The sequence below is a fragment of the Natator depressus genome, chromosome 2, assembly GCF_965152275.1.
Source record: "Natator depressus isolate rNatDep1 chromosome 2, rNatDep2.hap1, whole genome shotgun sequence".
In the NCBI taxonomy this organism is placed as follows: Eukaryota; Metazoa; Chordata; order Testudines; family Cheloniidae; genus Natator; species Natator depressus.
The window spans coordinates 246672455-246691084 of record NC_134235.1 but is presented as its reverse complement, the minus strand read 5'-3'; the positions used below and the strand labels follow the sequence as shown (position 1 = coordinate 246691084).

The following is an 18630-nucleotide window of genomic DNA, read 5'->3' as shown; positions in this document are numbered from 1 at the left end:
CCCCCACACAGAACTCTGATTAGCATCAAGAAAAGTTCTGTGCGTGGACTAAGTGCCAAATCTGCAGTAGAGATCCCCACAATGGATAAGAAATAGGAGAATTTTGCTCTTTGTGCATCAGGGATACATTTTCAAAGCAGTGTGTGTAGATTTCACTGTACAACTCCCACTAATGTTCAGATTCACCCTGTGTCTCTTACACCAGCTATTGATAGTAAACAGAATAAAATAAAATAAAATAAAGAAAGCCAAATCAGACTTTGTATACAGAAAGATAGTTATCACAAACACACAAGAATCTCGTAGCAAAGCAGTAGAGACTAAAATCTTTCTCGTTGAAGGACAGCAAGATTTTATCATAACACTTAGGGTCTGTGACAGGAGGAAGAAATTATTTAATATTTAGTCTCATGGCTAAAAGAAACAAAAGTACTGGGAGTAAAGAGAACTGGGTTCAGTTCCTGGCTCTGCCACTGACTTCTTTTGATTTCACCTCTTCCTTTGATTGCTACACATTACTATGGTATTTGAACACGGTGGCAAGTCAAATAACTTCACTGTGCCTCTGTTTCCCCAACTCTTAAAACAGGGATGATAATGCTATTTATCTACCATGCACAGCTGTTGTGAGATTTTATTCATTAATGTTTGAGATACTTGGATGGCAAATGCTACAGAAGGGCAAAGTACTATTATTATATCTATTTGCAGCTAATTGGATTTTAACTAGCAGAAACGAGTGATTTTTCTCTCTCTCACTTACCTATACATATATAGCTCCTCCTACAGCTGTATGTAAAAATTTAGTGACGTGAAGTATGTTAAACAAATATGGAACAAATACCTTTCATTCACTTAGAAAAATCTATGCTCTCCTATCACTGCTACTTTCTTTTCTTCCTCCACTTGCCTGATTATTGCTGCCATCATTTTTGTTGTATCTATTGTTGTAGCCTGACCTCAAAAAGAGAGGTCTGTGTAAGCTTGAAAGCTTCTCTCTGTTACCAACAGAAGTTGGTCAAATAAAAAATATTATTTTTGTTGTCTTTTCAATCTAATTTACACTATGAGCTCAGGGACCTTTGCCTGCAAAGTTCCATGCACACCTGTGTCTCTCTATAAACAATAACATCCTCATGTTGCAATAGGCTTATTTTTTATTTTGTTCTTGAGAACAGAAGAATTAGCAGTGGGTGAACACAGTGTGATAAAGCCCAGTGAAGTCAGTGTGAATCTTTCTGTTCATTTCAGTTGGCTTTGGACAAGGCCCTGATAGAGATGATGTTGGGTCAATGAACTTGTTGCTATTTTAAATTGATCTGAACCTCAAACTCTACAGGCCATTGTACACTGGCTAAGTTATTACAAGGGCATTTGTTTGTTTTTAAAGCCCATTTTGTTTCCTTTAGTAAGAAAGTGCCAGCCATTTTATCCAACAGAGCCCATGCTTAGGGCAACATCCCCCATCAAGTTTCGGACTCCTTGTTGTTTTTATCTCCCATCAAGTGACTGCTCTGCAAAAGAGATTCAGATTTGAAATGCAGTTCCATTTGGATCTCTGGTGTGCACAGTTAGAGGGAAATCCCTTTCAGCAGATCAGCACCGCATCATTTCAGGAGGATTCCCTGTTCATCCCCATAGGTTGATGCTTTTTTTGTGAATCTCTTCCATCTTCCCCCAGGCTAGAGCTACCTCCCAACCCACCCCCAACTCTGCAGGGTGTATACCCTTCACCAAACTGGCCAGCACCAAATCTCAGCAGATGGGGCTGAGTTTCACTCCTTGTTTATACCCAGCATTTTAAACATGGTACAAAGACCACAGTTAGAAACAGAACAATGAAGATAGAGGAAAGTGAGAAACCATTAGATTACAGTGCCATCATTCACCACAAAGCAGGCCACACACATTTGTAGAAGCCCTTTCAATTGTTCTGCTTTTCTGTAGCACACATCCTGAAATAGAATAGAAGAGAATGCATAGGGTTTTTCTTTTGTTTTGTTTATTTCTTTAGCTGGGACGTTTTCTGCATTTGTTTGGAGGTTGGAGGAGCTGCTTTTTTTGTTTCTTGTTTTGTTTTGTTTTGGTTTTGCTGATGTACAAGATGCCGTGGGATTTTCATGTTACACAGAAGTAAACCAGATGCATTTCCCCAAGGGGCCCGTTTGTGCGTTGGCCCCTATTACACAGTATATAGACCCTACAGGCATGAACTTTGATTAACATTTGCAGCTATGCACACTGTAGGCTCATAAAGTTGTTAAGCCCATTTAAAATCTGGGTGCATTATTGTTCAATTATGTAACATGCTATTTTGTGCATAGTGCATTGCAAAGCACAAACAAAGGCATGGTAGTCCTTAGAAAAAAATTGCAGCCTCAGGGCCCAATCGTACAAGGTGCTGAGCACCTCCCCACTCCTGTGGGTTTCAGTGGGGGTAAGGATGCTAAGCACCTCTCCAAACTGTGCACTAATGCATGCAATGATGTTAGTGTGTCTCATGGGCTCTGGTTCCCTTCATCAGCACCATGCTGCTAGGGACTCTTCTGGCTGCTGCTGACCCTGGGAGCGGATTCTCTGTGGAAAACATAATATGGTCCCTGGTGGATGAGGCACTTTGAAACTGGAAGAGGGGAATGATACATATCCGCACCGGGTCTTCCTTCTCCCATCCCACCCCTTGGCACAGATCTTGGCCTCACAGAACACCCACCATGGAGTACGGAAGAGGAGAAGGAGCAATGGGACATAAAGGTGACTGATCTTCTCCACCATCATATATGTGAGGGAGAGATCAAGGCACAAAGGGTCCTTACGTATGCAGGGGTGCGTGTGAGCGCACACATGGGTGAGAGGGAGAATCCCCACCATGAGATTTCAGATGTGAAGACTTCCCCTTACACATGTACTTCAGGTGTATGCATTTCTTTTGTTTGGCAGAATTATAGGGATGGAGTAGTACGTTGTTCCTTCTAAATAAGGAATGTATTTTATTAATCCAGTTTTAAAATGTATCTAAAATCAAGTTAATTGTAGCACTGCCTATCAGTGACCATGTCCTCATTAACAGGAGTCTAGTAATAATGGGTCTTCTAAATGTACATCTTGGATCTTTTGTCTGATGAGTAAACCCAGCTTGAGTCGATGGCATTTAACAGAAAGGTGTGTTCTACCATCCTTGAAACACACACACACACTCAACCCTCCAAGATTGCCTCTAGTCCTGTTGACTTGACATGAAAATGAAATCTGAAGACAGAGTCCTAGCTTTCAAAAAGATATGTAAAATACCAAGTCAGTCTTGTTTATCTAAAACCCAGTAATACAAGGTGATAGATTACATCAGACAACAAACCCAAGAATCAATCTCTTGCCAGAACTGAGGGCCTGATCCTGCTTCCAATGAATTCAAAGTTGTTGGTTTGGGGGGGGAAGGAATGGGGGGGGGATACTCACTGACTTTGGTAGAAGCAAGATTAGGTCCTTACTGATTTATCTCAACCATATCTCCTCTGAGATCTTGGTGCCCAGAATGGCTCTCTGCAGGCATTGCCTCCATGTGCTGTAATCCCAATAGATCTTACAAGTCAGTCCAGGGCAGTTGGATGGGAATCTCCAAGGCAGAAGTTCTCAAACAGCCTTTCTTGGTCCTATTGGGATCCAGGAAGTGGGCGGGCAGAAGCCCACCCACTGGTAAAAGACCCCCCCTCAGCCTACGGGGAGCATCTACAGGACCTGGAAACCAAGTGATTTCAGGGGACAACTAATGAAATAACAGGGACAGGAGTGCGGTCACCTTTCTTGGTGGTAGGCAGAATTAACCACATTTAGGAACCACATCTAGGAACATCTGTAGTGGAGGGAATGAGGTGGGGTGGCAAGCAGTCCAGGGGGGAGGGGAAAGGGACCAAACCTTCCTTAGTAGAGCTGCTGCTCTAAGGAATACTTAGGTGCTGTATGTAGGAAGGTGTTGGGGCTTCACTAAGTGGTGTTTCTCAGTCTGAACCAATGACCCAGCTGATTTTTAGGAGATGCAATGCTGAGGTGTAAATACGAGGTTTGTTGTTCCTAGGATCTTCCAGAGATCACTTCTGAAGTATATAGGTTTTACATCAGGGTCTCTCTAGCCCCTTCCCTCCCCATTTTCTTATTTGGGAGGGCTGATCTTCACATTTTTATTTATTGTTTGTATTGTGGGAGCACCTAGGAGCCCCAGTCATGCACCAGGACCCCTTTGTGCTAGGCTCTGTATAAACGCAGACCCAAAAGAGGGTCCCTGCCCTAAGGCGCTTACAGTCTAAGACAACTGGGAACAGATGGATAAGGACAGATGCGGGAGTGCAAGTGACCAGTGAAGCAATATTGGTCAGGGTGACAGGCGGTGGTGGCAGCACACCAACTGGCTAGCCGTTGTCAAGATGTCCGTAGGCATCACGGCAAAGGAGCTTTTTGAGAAGGGATTTGAAGATGGAGAATGAAGTAATTTCGTGGATCACCTCGCAAACATGTGGTTTGCAGCATGGGAGAAAGCGCGAAGGTGCTTGTTTGAAAAACTGGCAAGTGGGCAGTGGAGGCTGATGTCATGGGTCAATCGGAGAAGACACACGGCTACTGTAAATGTACGGTATCCCACGTAGTCCTACTCGCTTTAACATTTCTAGTCTCCCTCTCAGGGGAGTCCTTTCAAGGTCTGGGTTTTATTGCTACACCTCGGCTGTTGATTGCTAACCTGACTTATTTGAGACCCTGCTGATTCCCGTGGAAGATTCACCTTCTGCCTCATGGAGATCCAAGACTAGATAGCTGCAAAAACTTAATGGAGTTAAACACCAGTCAGAGAAAATGGCTTTTAAGTGGCTTATTTTGTCCCTTGGAGACTGTCACCTCTTCACCGTCCCTTTGTGTGGACTAGATATGATTCCAGCAGTGGAACCAAACGTTTTTTTTTTTTTAAATCTCTGTCATATACACTTTTGAGATGTCACATGAGGAACATAAAGACCATTTCCAGCATCTGCAGATGCTCAGAGAAAACTAGAGATTCCAGTCAATGCCTCCATTCCTCCAGACTAGATTACTGTAACTCCTTACCATTTCCCAATCTCTGCTGGATTTTTAAATCACCTCCAGTGTTTTCACAATTTCACAACAAAGACCAGCCTGTGCCATGAATTTTACATCATTCCGAATGGACATCCACTGGCTCCTGCTATGACAGATGATTGATTTTAATGTTGTATTAGCATTTTTGCCAGGTTTTGCTTGGCCTACTGCCAGATATTACATCGTTGTATGCGTTAGCCACACAGACAGACTGTAGTCAGCTAGGCTGATTAGACTCCTTACATTTGTGGCTGAATTTGACTGGGTTGCTGACTCTGTTGAGCAAACTTTTTTTGTTACCTGGTGCTTTTGTGTTTTATGCTCCATGTCTGGAATTCAGTGCCTGTGGGTGAAATGTGTGGTATCCCTGGTTGTTTTTAAGACCAAACCACAGATCTGCTATATAGCTGAGCTTGAACCTTCAATGGGTTTCATTTGCTTTCATTTCCTGCATTTTCCTTTAATCATTGAAAAACACTGCTTGGGGCTTACATGAAGTGGGCTGTACGATAAAATCTTGGGTTATTTCTCAAGACATTTTAAGTGTGTTTGGGTGTGTGTGCTTGCATACGTTCATGTGCACACACACATACATGCACACTTAAAAGAGAAAAAGCCCAAAAGAGCTCAGGAGAGGTTTTCCAGTCTATTTAAGCACTTACATTAAAATGTGGGGTGAGGAGAGGGGTCCTAGTGCTGCATCTTCAGACAGTCTAAGTCCTTGATTAATTGTTCCAGCATGTCTTTGATTCCCTTCAGTATTTTGTTTTCTTCTCTCTCTCTCTTTCTGGGCCTTTCTGTAGATCTGTGTGTCTCCTGGGAAGTGTTTCTCTTTCTGACATCTGTCTCTTCTCCTCCTTTGTGTACACTGAAGTAAACAAGTCATTTAATTGTTTAACAATGTCTTTTCCGTCTGTTAGAAATAACCTTCCTATCTCTTGGAAGATTTGCTTTTTCTCTCAAAGTCACTACTGTACCTTTGGTTCTTTTGTACTTGGACACATTTTTAGTTCCCGTAATCTCTTCTACAATGATTTTTGTGTTCCATCTTGCTTTTCTTATCATACTTCACACATGCTTAACTGTATAGTCTTCACAGTTCTTTAGAGTCCTTCTGCTCGTACACATCCACCATCCTGTTTGGAACAATTTAGCAGTCTCTCCTCTAGAAAGACTTAGGCCTAGCATAGCAGGTTTTAAACAAGTCAAGATAGAGGTGCATTGGGGATGTTTGCACACCTGCCCCATCTTCTATCTGGTTCAAAACAGTGAATATTGTTCCCTCACTTCCCAAGCACTAAAATCAATCACAAGTTTAAGGGACTAAAGAAGAGACGGTAAACCTTTAATAAGAGTGTTCTCAGTGATTTCCAGGTTTGGAAATGAAGGCGAATGTAAAGACTGTTTGGTTACAGAAAAGAATAGTGTACGATAAAAATAGTATAAATGTGTAATGGAAGCGGTTCATTAATAAACATTGTATGAACTAACTAATAGTGCACGAAGATTTATCCAAAATCACCCATTTTCAAGCCAACATCCTGTACAAATGAGACCACAAGGGAAGGTTCAGAAAAAACTGCAAGGCGTACATACAAGTAGCTGTGAGAAACACAGCATCTTCAGAGAGGCCTGAATGATTGTTATAAATGATAGTTCTATACTCCTGGGGAAAATTCTGCACCACTGCATGCATGCAGAATTCATGTCCCCTACAGATTTTTTTGTTCCCCACAGAAAATAGATGCTGCCAGCAAGGCACTGCAATTACACCTTTCACCCACCAGGGGCTGATGTGGTGCCAGAAGAGAGGGCAGCAGGCTCAGGGCCTGAGCAGCCTGCCACAGAGAGGGAGAAGGAGCGGCTGCTTTCCTCACAGCACCCTGCCCATGGGGCGAGGTGAGGAGGCAAGGGATATGGGGGAAACAGACAGAGTGGGGCACACAGGGCTGCTGGGAGATCACATAGCCTGGGGTTCAGAAGGGCTAGTGGGGGGGACAAACTGGGGCGGGGCAAAACAGCTACTGTGGTGACAGCATTGAGCCAGGGGCTGAATGGGAGTGGTGGTGCATGGACATGTGGGAGTGTGGGGGTGCAGGGCCACATGGGGTCAGGGGGAGGGGAGTGGCTGAGTGGAAATGCAGGGACATATTGAGACAAGAGGGTGAGAGGTTCAGGGACACATAGGAACAGAAGAGGGGGATGGCTGAGTGGGGGTGCAGGGACACATAGGGATGGGGGAGAGGGAGTGCAGGGACACATGGGGATGGGGGGCAGATGTGCCTGACTGAATGGGAGAGGCTAGTGGTCAGCCAGGGTCTGCATGGGGGAGGCTCCCCAACTCCCTAACAATCCCTCTCTCCCCCTCAAAAAACCCCTATTCCATACTTGTCCCACCCCCACCCAACAACCCTCCAGGTTCACTCCCAGGCTTATTCTCAGCAATTACTTCCTTGTCCTTCAGCTCCTCCATTACCCTGACTTCCCCAAGCCTTTGCACTGCTTCTGAGGGGTGTGGGAAATAAGTCTTGTATTGTAGTTTAAATAAATTACTACTCAAAGTTCTATATTAGAGAGGAGAGGAGAGGAGGGATGGTCCAGTGGCTAGAGTGCTAGTCGGGGATTAAGGAGACCACCATTCCACCAATGGCTTCCTGTATAACTTTGGGCAAGTCACTTTATGCCTTAGTTCCCCATCTGTAAAATGGCACAATAGCCTTTCCCTATCTCACAGCTGTGGTGTGAGGCACTCCGATAATACAGTAATGGGGTCCAGCTGCCTAAGAGAGATTTTCAAATGAGCTCAGGATTAGATTTCCAAATGCTTGGCACCCACAGTTGGGGCTGGATTTTCAAAAGGGCTCAGGACCCATTCTGCTGTGGAGCCCTTCTAAAGATCTGGCCCATGCTGCTCCTCCATGCCATGGCGACGCACTGCACTGAGCAAGCTGTTGCTCTCTGGTTTGAAGTCAAGGGTTAGCACTGAAAACAGTTACTTTGAATGCATGGCTTATTAAATCCTGCAACCACACAGTATAATTTGCTATCCGTTATCTTTGTAGTTGGAAGCACAAGGTTTGGAAATGAATTAGCGCAACTGCAGCAATGTTTTTGCTGCTTTTTAAACTCTGCAAACATCAGATAGTTGCAGCCCATCTAAACGATTTAGGAGCTAGTTCAGTGGATAACGTTCTTTTGTCTTTAAAAATAGGTGTGAGAGAGAGAGAGGATGACTCTTCCTGCTTTGTCACTAGCACAGCACCTTTCTGGTAGAGCGAATGGTGGTCTTGTCTTTCTGTGTTGTGTTACCCCTTATCAGTTACCAAAGCTTGTTTATGCTGCAGTTCTCATTGTAATAGAATTTAGCTCTCCTGAAAGATGATGCAGTGAGCAGAACTGACATGACTTGTCTGTTATTGGTCTGAATTATTGGCTAGAATTGATATGCATGTCCCTCAGCTCCATATGCTTTCTTTGATGTGTTGCTGGCTTGAATTCTTGTAGTTTGTCCAATCTGTTCATTTGAGGGGAATATTTTAGTATTATAATATGTGACAGACCCAGACCAGTGGGGTACAGGAGTTTGGTAGAAGGCAAATATACTGGCCACTGGATGAACAGTTTCCTGTTCCCTGAGTGACCAGAGTAGGGGCTGCACTACAGCAATCAAGAACCTGCTAGAACCAATTAAGACAGGCAAGCTAATTAAGACACCTGGAGCCAATTAAGAACATACTAGAATCAATCATGGCAGGCAGACTAATCAGGACACCTGGTTAAAAAGGATCTCCCATCAGTTAGGGGAGGGAGTGCAAGGAGCAGGGAGTGAGAAGGTGTGCTGCTGGAGGACTGAGGAGTACAAGTGTGATCAGGCTTCAGGAAGGAGATCCTGTGGTGAGGATAAAGAAGGTGTTAGGAGGAGGCCATGGGGAAGTAGCCCAGGGAGTTGTAGCTGTCACACAGCTGTTTTAAGAGACACTGTAGACAGTTGCAATGCACAGGGCCCTGGGCTGGAACCCGGAGTAGAGGGTGGGCCCGGGTTCCACACATCCCCCTCAACTCCCTGTTTGAGACAAGAGGAGGTGACCTGGACTGCGGGTCCCACCAGAGGGGAAGGTCCATGGCTTATCCCCGGACCCACTAGGGGGGTCAGCAGAGACTGTGGGGATTGTTCTCTTCCCTTTCCCCATGCTGGCCAGTGATGAGGTTAGCTGAGTGAACGGCAGGTTTGAGCCACTAGCAAAGTTGGCCAAACTGAGGGCTGCCCTGAATCTCTGAGGCGAGCAAATCCACCAATAAGCACAGGACCCACCAAGGCAGAGAAGGAGCTTTGTCACAAATATTTTACATGTCTTATTGGCACAGGTGAAAAATTGGCCTTAATAATTTGTGTAACAAGTGGTTGAAGTGTGTTTTTCCTCTCAGTAAATCACAATACAATTTTTCATAATTTATCAGCCTGCTATGTTTCTGCCACACAAAGAGGCTACTCTCTGTTGGGGTAACCAAAATGGCTAACCACATTGCTAGAGTTTTGACAGAAGTGGCCGGCTGGCGGCTTAGGCATAAAGTACATGTAAACCTAGAATTAATCATAAACAGCTGTGAAGTTGTTCCATTGTGGTGACTGGGAGCTTTGTGGCTGATTTTAATGGGAACAGAGAGCACTCAGGATAGAGTGAATCATTTACTTGCTCCCCGTCTCAGATCTTTCAAAAGCAACTAAGGACTATGATAAGCCCTTTATAACCAAACTTTGCAGGATGGAAGCAGAATTTGCACTGCTCCAGGAGACATTCTGCCTTTGGAGGACAAAGGCCGTACGAATGCCACAGGGGTCATGCATGCTATGCTGGAGCAGCAAATGTTATGCATCTTTTAAAAATGAGTTCAGCGACTTCATAGCTTTCTTTGACAGTGTAACAAGCTTTGTGGATGGGGGGAAGCAGTAGCTGTGGTATACGGGCAGTCCTTTGACTTACGACACAATTGGTTCCTGATAATTGCGTCATAAGTCGAAACATTGTAACTTGGAGCCACAATCTACTCCAATTCAGAAATGTCGTAAGTCCCATTTGTCATAAGTCAAACCTTGTAAAGTCGAGGACTGCCTGTATCTTGACTTTAGTAAGGCTTTCATACTGTTTTGCATGACCACCTCATAAACTAACTAGGGAAATACAACCTAGATGAAGCTACTATAAGATGGGTGCATAATTGGTTGGAAAACCGTTCCCAGGGAGTAGTTATCAGTGGTTCACAGTCAAGCTGGAAGGGCATATCAAGTGGGATCTGGCAGGGATCAGTTCTGCATCCAGTTTATCTATCATTGAATCTTAGGACTGGAAGGGGCCTGAAGAGGCCAATAATTTAGATAATGGCACAGAGAGTACACTTGTAAAGTTTGTGGACGGTACCAAGCTGGGAGGGGTTGCAAGTGCTTTGGAGGATACGCTTAAAATTCAAATTGATCTGGACAAACTGGAGAAATGGTCTGAAGTAAATAGGATGAAATTCAATGAGGACAAATGCAAAGTACTCCACTTAAGAAGGAACAGTCAGTTGCACACATACAAAATGGGAAATGACTGCCTAGGAAGGAGTACTGTGGAAGCGGGTCTGGGGGGCAGAGTGTATCGCAAGCTAAATATGAGTCAATAGTGTAACACTGTTGCAAAAAAGGCGAGCATCATTCTGCGATATATTAGCAGGAATATTGTAAGCAAGACACGAAAAGTAATTCTTCCGCTCTACTCCACGCTGACTAGTCCTCAACTGGCATATTGTGTCCAGTTCTGGGCACCACATTTCAGGAAAGATGTGGACAAATTGGAGGAAGTCTAAAAAGCAACAAAAATTATTAAAGATCTAGAAAACATAACTTATGAGGCAAGATTTAAAAAACTGGGTTTTTTTAGTATGGAGAAGACTGAGAGGGAACATAACAGTTTTCAAGTACATAAAAGGATGTTACAAGGAGGAGAGAGAAATTTTCTCCTTAACCACCAAGGATAGGACAAGAAGCAATGGGCTTAAATTGCAGCAAGGGTGGTTTAAGTTCGACATAAGGAAAAACTTCCTAACTGTCAGGGTAGTTAAGCTCTGGAAAAAATTGCCTCGGGAGTTTGTGGAATCTCCATCACTGGAGATGTTTAAGAGCAGGTTAGACAAACACCTGTCAGGGATGGTCTAGATAATACTTAGTCCTTGCCATCAGTGTGGGGGCTGGACTAGATGACCTCTTGAGGTAGCTTCCAGTTCTATGATTCAAGCAGTAGGCCACCAGTGCATGGGGCAAGGCTACGGCCTTGGTTACAGCCACACCCTATCATGCCCCATTTGTGGGTCCTGCATTTCTTGCTCTGTGCAAGCCCTGGGTTTTAGCTGTCCTCTGGACAGGTGCACAAGGGAAGGGCTTACTCTACCCTCATTTGTACACCCATGCAAGAACAGGCGGAACCTAGCTGTACATCTCTTTGTCACCAGTATATCTATACCCCACTACTGCAGACCTTACACTGAGAGAACACCCAGTGAGGAAAGGAAGTTTTTGGCTAATTAAAAAGAGCAGGATCAAGCCCTTATATATAGCCTCAGCCACAAAATATAATGCATGTGAGCTTACTGTGTTTTCCCATCTAAAAGGGAAAAGGGCACACATTTTTAGACATAATTGGATTTAACTGGTGGTGTCTAATTATTGCCTTTCATTTCATTGTATTGTAAAAGGGGCAAGAGAAAACAATGTGTTTAAGGAAGGAATAAAAGTCATACACGTGAAAGAGAGGCAGTGTGGTCTAGTGGTAAAGCACTGAATTGAGACTAAGGACCCCTGGATTCTATTCCCACCTTTACCACTGGGCTACTCTGTGACCTTAGGCAAGTCACTTTGCCGCTCTGTGCCTCAGTTTCCCCATCTATAAAATGGCAATGATACTGACCTCCTTTGAAAAGTACTTTGAGAGCTATTGTGAATAACACTATATGAAAGCTTTATTAATATTCTTATTTATAGAGTTGTTATATAAATAAAAAGGGTTGTAATAGCAACTTCAAAATATCAAAAATAATTATTTGCATTGAGTATAAGCGCCATCAAAACAATGGGAAACAGCATGATGCCTGTGATGTGACAAGTTAACATTGTGCAGCACTGACATTTACAGAAGCGCACTATTTTTTTATTGCATTTGCCATGTCCACTGATGTCCTTCTCTAAAACAAAGGTAACAGGAAAAGCATTTCAATTTTATTTTTAAAAGATTGAGATTCAGTATTATTAACAGCTTTTCCCCTGAAAGCCAAGCTGTATATCAGTTTATGAGGTAGTAACAGAGATGCCAAAGTTCTTTGCCATCATGTTCAAAAGAAAATTATCAGGCAGAAAAACCATGGGATGAAGAAGATGAAATTATATTATCTCATGGCAGTGTGTTCCAGAACTGTAATTATTGTTTGTCCTTTGTGGCTATCACAAGTGTTGATAAATATAATTATTTTGTTTGCTTTCCCTTGACATTGGTAGAACTAATGTATTTCAGTCTTGTATGAGTGAGAAGAGGTATTTGTCAGCTGATCCTACCCATGCTTATTACCAGAAGCAGTGCTGACTACATGTTAAGTAGTCATTGAAATCCAGTAGTAAGTGCTGGCAGGTTCTAGCCAAAGAAACAGACGCAAATGCATGTGAAGGAACTTCAAAGTAGGGACTGCACAAGTTTAAAGGATGAAACTCTAGAGGCTGAAATCTTTGTTTTTTTTGCAGGGACCCCCAGAGTTTGTATCCACCTGAAGTTAGTAACGCAAAGCTTCAGTATGCCGGATGGGGGCCAAAGGGGCAACAACTGGTAAGATAGCACAAGCATGGAAATGAGTTTATACGAACACATACCATTGTAATTTTGCAAAATAATTATAAATAGATATTGTGCCAACTAGACCCTTTTCTCTTAGAGCCATTCTTCACGGGCTGATTTCTTACAACCAACATAGCAGATATAAGTCTGGAGCATTTATGGGATATTGTCCTCACACTATTAAAATCCTAACTCATCGCTGAATGTTGTGGCCCCAACTTTTCAAAAGTGGGCATTCTAGGTTGTGCCTGTCCATCAGCACACACCCAACTTGTACATGCTCAATACACTTGTACACTCAATGCATGGGGATACATTGGCATTTTGTGCCTGCACATACCGTTGCTCATGTGCAAAATATCAAAACATATGTTTGTTGACAACAACCCCGTGAAGCCATGATCCCCTCAGCGCTACTGCAGTGTAAATATTTAATAGAAGAAAGTATTCCATAGGCAACGTCACCAAAGCTTTGTTTTCCACTTATCTAGTATAAATTGTCTCCTTTCGTGCTGGCTCTGCCCTGCTCCAGTACAACCCTTCCTCAAGTCCCTTCTATTGTTCAGTCCTGCATGTTTCTAAAAGGAGTTGATTTAGCAATAGCACCTATAGCATCTGTATAGGGGTTGTTCTTAATATTAAGAAATGTATGTCATTTATTAATACTCTATAGTAGGAAAAAATAGATTTAGTTCAAACTGCTGATTATTTGAAATATAGAAAATGAGCTCTTTGTCAATAGCGACTTGAGATCCTGGATTTGATTCTCCTGGTGTCCTGCGTAGGGCAAACTTCTCTACACCGGTCTGCCAATATATCTTAGGTGAAACATCCCTGCTTCATGAGAAGTTTCTGCTTCCCTGGAGCGTCTGTAATTATTTGGGCAGACCCAGAATGGGTAGCTGGGACATGGCAGTTTAAGGCTAAAATGTATTGACAGACCTGTGTAGAGATGAGCTATGTGTAAACAGCAGTTTCCACAGAGCTACTGTGAATTTGCACCCAAATTTGGCCCACAATGGCTTGGGAAATGGACAAACGTAGACAAGGACCCAAATCTGCAGGGGTGAAAAAGGGAGCCCTCATGGAGTGCATTGTTCCCAAAATTGTCATGGTCTCTTTGTGGCTCAGGCAGGTTTCCACGCGGTGAGAGTTTGTGCAAGCTCAACTATGCCAGCTCACAGCTCCTGCCACGTTAGGCGTGTCCTTCCTTAGAGCAAGAATCCCCTGCCCGCATTTCCTGGTGCAAATCCAATATCTAAACTTTTAAAGAGTCAACTGTCACTTCTCTCAGAAGGCACAATTAAAAAGGGGCAGCCACAAGTTGTGTTAAGCAGGCAGTGAAGCCGTGATGTTTTTGCTTTTATAAAAAGCCTGTTTTAACCTTTGCAGTCTGATAGGCTTTCCATGTGGTAGAGCAGGAGGAGGAAGCCATGAATGTTTTTGATAGCGTTCTCTAGAGAACTTAACACCTCTCGTGTTGAAATTGTACCTTCTGGGAGAAAGTGTTTGTAGCCGGTTCTAAGGATTTGTGATCTGCCAGAGGCATTTGTGCTACTGCACGTTCAAATGGGCTTTTACACAGAAAATTAAGCTTGAAAAGTGGACAGGGGAACCACACTTGTTTTCCCTCAAGGAATATTCTCACAGGCTAGCTGTCAAAATGTTCAATATGTGGCATTGCTGGAAGGAAGATGGCTTCCAAAACACTGAAGGAGCCTTAGGTACTACTGTGGTTCATGACAAAGAAATGATAGCAGCTGCCACTGCCGGTGTCTAAGTCCTCTCTTCAGCACTGCAGCTTGTAGGAGACACAGGAATGACACTTGTCTTCCACTTCACCTGAAAAGTCAGCTGTGACGCAGCTGCAGGCCTAAGAGTTACTGCGCAAAGAGCCTAGCAATACTGATGCAGGGGTTTTCCCGCATGTGAAAAATGATTAGAAAGAGATTCCTCTTCTCACTGCACACACTCACACACCCTTCTCTCACTCCATCTGCCATGTGTACCATTGAACGCCTTCAGGATGTTGACCTTGTGGCCACTGTGGTGTGGATTGTACTGGCACATGTGAGGTTTGGGTTTGAGAGAGCGCTTTGGACTCCCGACTCGTGGAAATGTGGGGTGTTCACACTGATGTAACTCCATTGACTTCAGTGGAGTTGCTCCTGATTTCCACTGGTGTGGAGGATCAGGCCCTACTGTTCCCAAGGTGTGAAGAATCTGCTGACAGTCTTCTTGAGAACATCTTGCTGTCTTATAAGAATAAATTTTTTTTGGTGACCTGAGTGAAATGACTTGGTGAGCCTCATTCTATTGGCTTCCTGTGCTATACATACACTTTGTGCTGATATATAGCAGATGGCTGCTTCCAGAGGTAAAAATGTGGCACTTTTTATAAGGTATAAACAATAAGGTACTGGTGGGGACCTTTAACACAAGAATGAGAACACTGAAAGAGGAAAGCTTGTAATGCCATATGTGTAAAGACATTTTCATTAATAAGGAACTGCCTTTAGAAAAATTGAAGAATAGAACAAAAGAAGGGGTTTTTTCCTGTTACTTAACTGTTTAATTTTTATTTTAGTACAAAGTGAGCTGTTCAAAACATAACAAAACCTGGACTCTTCTAATCTGAAAGACAAGGCAACCTGACTTGTGCTTGGGCCATTTCCTATGTCATGAGTGTATCTTCCTTTCTTCAACAGATTTTCTGCTGGGGTCAATCACTATAGTTACCTGCCATTCACTCCTAGAATCATAGTGTAATACTACTACCCGTTACTTTAGATTTATTTGATGGTCATCAAGGCCAGCCCTCTGTACTGAGACAGGCGTCGAGGACTGAGACTATCCCTGAGAGGTGTTTTTCCAAACTATTCTTTAAAATCTCCATCAATGGGGATTCCACAATGGGCAATTAATTTGCATCTTGGAAAAAGGAACATAGCCATACCAAAACCCAGACTGACCCTCCATTCAGTTCAATATCTTCTCTCTACCAACAGTCTATAATGAATCCTTCATGGAGAAATTAACAGATTCCATATCATACCTCCCCAATTGTTTAAGATGCAACATGAGACAAAATCTCTTCCTCTCTTCACTGGTGATCATTTAGGGCCTGATCCTGCATCACTGATGCCAATGGGACTTTTTTCCTTTGACTTCAGGGGTGAAAGTAAGTCGAGTGACTTACCAGTTCTCTGGGGCCAGCTCTGGCCCCCAGAAGGGGCGGGGCTTAGGATGGAAGGGGCGGGTTTGAGGTGGTCAGAGCCAGCCCCAGCCCACTCTGTAAGGTCAGTGCCTCCCCTGCCCCCACCGGGGTAACAGCAGCAGCCTGGGGCTCCCCTCTTCTACCGCCCTGGCCCTTTAAATAGCCGCCGGAGCCCTGGGGAAGCGGCGGGGCTCCAGGGGCTATTTAAAGGCCGGGGCTCCAGCTGCCTCTGCCGCCCCGGTCCTTTAAATAGCCCCTGGAGCCCCTGCTACCCCAGGGCTCCGGGGGCTATTTAAAGGGCCCACGGCTCCCCTGCTTCTACAACCCCGGTCCTTTAAATAGCCGCCGGAGCTCTGGAGTAGCGGCGGCGGGGCTCCAGTGCTATTTAAAGGGCCAGGGCGGTAGAAGCAGGGGAGCCCCAGGCCCTTTAAATAGCTGCCACAGCCCTGCAACCGCTACCCCAGGGCTCCAGCAGCAGGGCTCTGGAGGCCCTTTAAATTGCCCCCTGGGGAATCCAGGCTGCCCCAGTATGGTGCACTGGCTCTTGCCGGTATGCCGTACCGGTGTGTACCTGCTTACTTTCACCTCTGCTTTTATATATACTGTGCATTTTATATACCTCTAGCTTATTGTTGTTTTTGCTCTGTTCCTTGCCAAGCTAAATAATTTTAGACTTTTAAACACAATGTTGTTGTTAAAAGAAAAGGAGTACTTGTGGCACCTTAGTGAGCTGTGGCTCGCGAAGGCTTATGCTCAAATAAAGTGGTTAGTCTCTAAGGTGCCACAAGTCCTCCTTTTCTTTTTGCGAATACAGACTAACACGGCTGCTACTCTGAGTGTTGTTGTTTTCCAAAAAATTCAAGTATGCAGTCAGGCCTTGACTTTCCAATTACATAAAACAAATCAGTAACATATCGTGGCATAGATGCCCAGGAAAAAAGGGCAGGATAAAGAAGATGGAAAAAAACATTCTGTGCTCCTTATTCAATATTCCAAAACTACTTAAACTGCTCCAGTGTGTATTGGTCATCTGCTTCCCAGCGGACATAATGCCTTCTCACAGGGAAGCAATCCAGACTCCAAAACCAAAGGATCTGTTTTTTCTCTTTGAAAAAGGTTGGTAAGGTTCTGAGAGTTATACCCAGTCTCTCACACATTAAGAGGAGAACAGACTATTTGATTGTTTGTTTCACTTGAGTCTTCCCAGTCTTCGTAAACCCCATGGGCTCAGTCTGCAGCTGTGCTGAGCTTATACTTGGTGCAGTTGAGAGCAGTGAAGGGATGGGGGAAGATGGCTACCTGTGAGCCTCATTTCTGCTCCCCCAGTCCTGGCCTGATGGAAGCCCAAAATGGCCCTTGGAGTGACTCAGATCTGCTCCAAGCTGTGTCAGCTGTAGGGCCGCCATTAAGTGTTTTGTCACCCGGCGGTGGGGGGAATGTTTTTAATTCTACCCACCCACCCCCACTCACCAAGTCACTCTCCCAAAGGTAACAAGAAGTCTGGTGGCACCTTAAAGACTAACAAATTTATTTGAGCATAAGCTTTTGTGGGTAAAACACCACTTCTTCAGATGCGTGGAGTGAAAATTACAAATGCAGGCATTATTTAATGACACATGAAGGGAAGGGAGTTACCTCACAAGTGGAGAACCAGTGCTGACAGGGCCAATTCGATCAGGGTGGATGTAGTTCACTCCCAATAATTAATGAGGAGGTGTCAATTCCAGAAAAGGCAAAGCTGCTTTTGTAATGAGCCAGCCACTCCCAGTCCCTATTCAAGCTCAAATTAACGGTGTTAAATTTGCAAATGAATTTTAGTTCTGCTGTTTCTCTTTGAAGTCTGTTTCTGAAGTTTTTTTGTTCAAGTATAGCTACTTTTAAATCTGTTATAGAATGTCCAGGGAGATTGAAGTGTTCTCCTACGGGCTTTTGTATGTTACCATTCCTGATGTACGATTTGTGTCCATTTATTCTTTTACGAAGGGACTGTCTGGTTTGGCCAATGTACATGGCAGGGGGCATTGCTGACACATGATGGCATATATCACATTGTGGATGTGCAGGTGAATGAGCCTCTGATGGTGTGGCTGATGTGGTTGGGTCCTCTGATGGTGTCGCTAGAGTAGATATGGGGACAGAGTAGGCAATGAGGTTTGCTACAGGGATTGGTTCCTGGGTTAGTGTTTCTGTGGTCTGGTGTGTAGTTGCTGGTGAGTATTTGCTTCAGGTTGGGGGACTGTCTGTAAGCGAGGACTGGCCTGCCTCCCAAGGTCTGTGAGAGTGAGGGATCGTTTTCCAGGATAGGATGTAGATTGTAGATGATGTGCTGGAGAGGTTTCAGCTGGGGGCTGTACATGATGGCCAGTGGTGTTCTGTTGTTTTCCTTGTTGGGCCTGTCCTGTAGAAGGTGATTTCTGGGTACCTGTCTCGCTCTGTCAGTCTGTTTCCTCACTT

The 18630-nt window shown here is 44.1% G+C and overlaps 1 protein-coding gene across 7 annotated transcripts in view; it reads left to right on the top strand.

The window, feature by feature from the left end:
- The window catches only part of DPP6 (dipeptidyl peptidase like 6), a 783294-nt gene that overhangs the window by 606526 nt on the left and 158138 nt on the right, over positions 1–18630 (top strand). For all 7 annotated transcript variants that reach the window (XM_074946297.1, XM_074946290.1, XM_074946293.1 and 4 more), the window contains one exon: positions 12869–12950. In XM_074946297.1, the coding sequence (XP_074802398.1) occupies positions 12869–12950 (82 nt within the window). The remainder of the gene's footprint in view (positions 1–12868; positions 12951–18630) is intronic.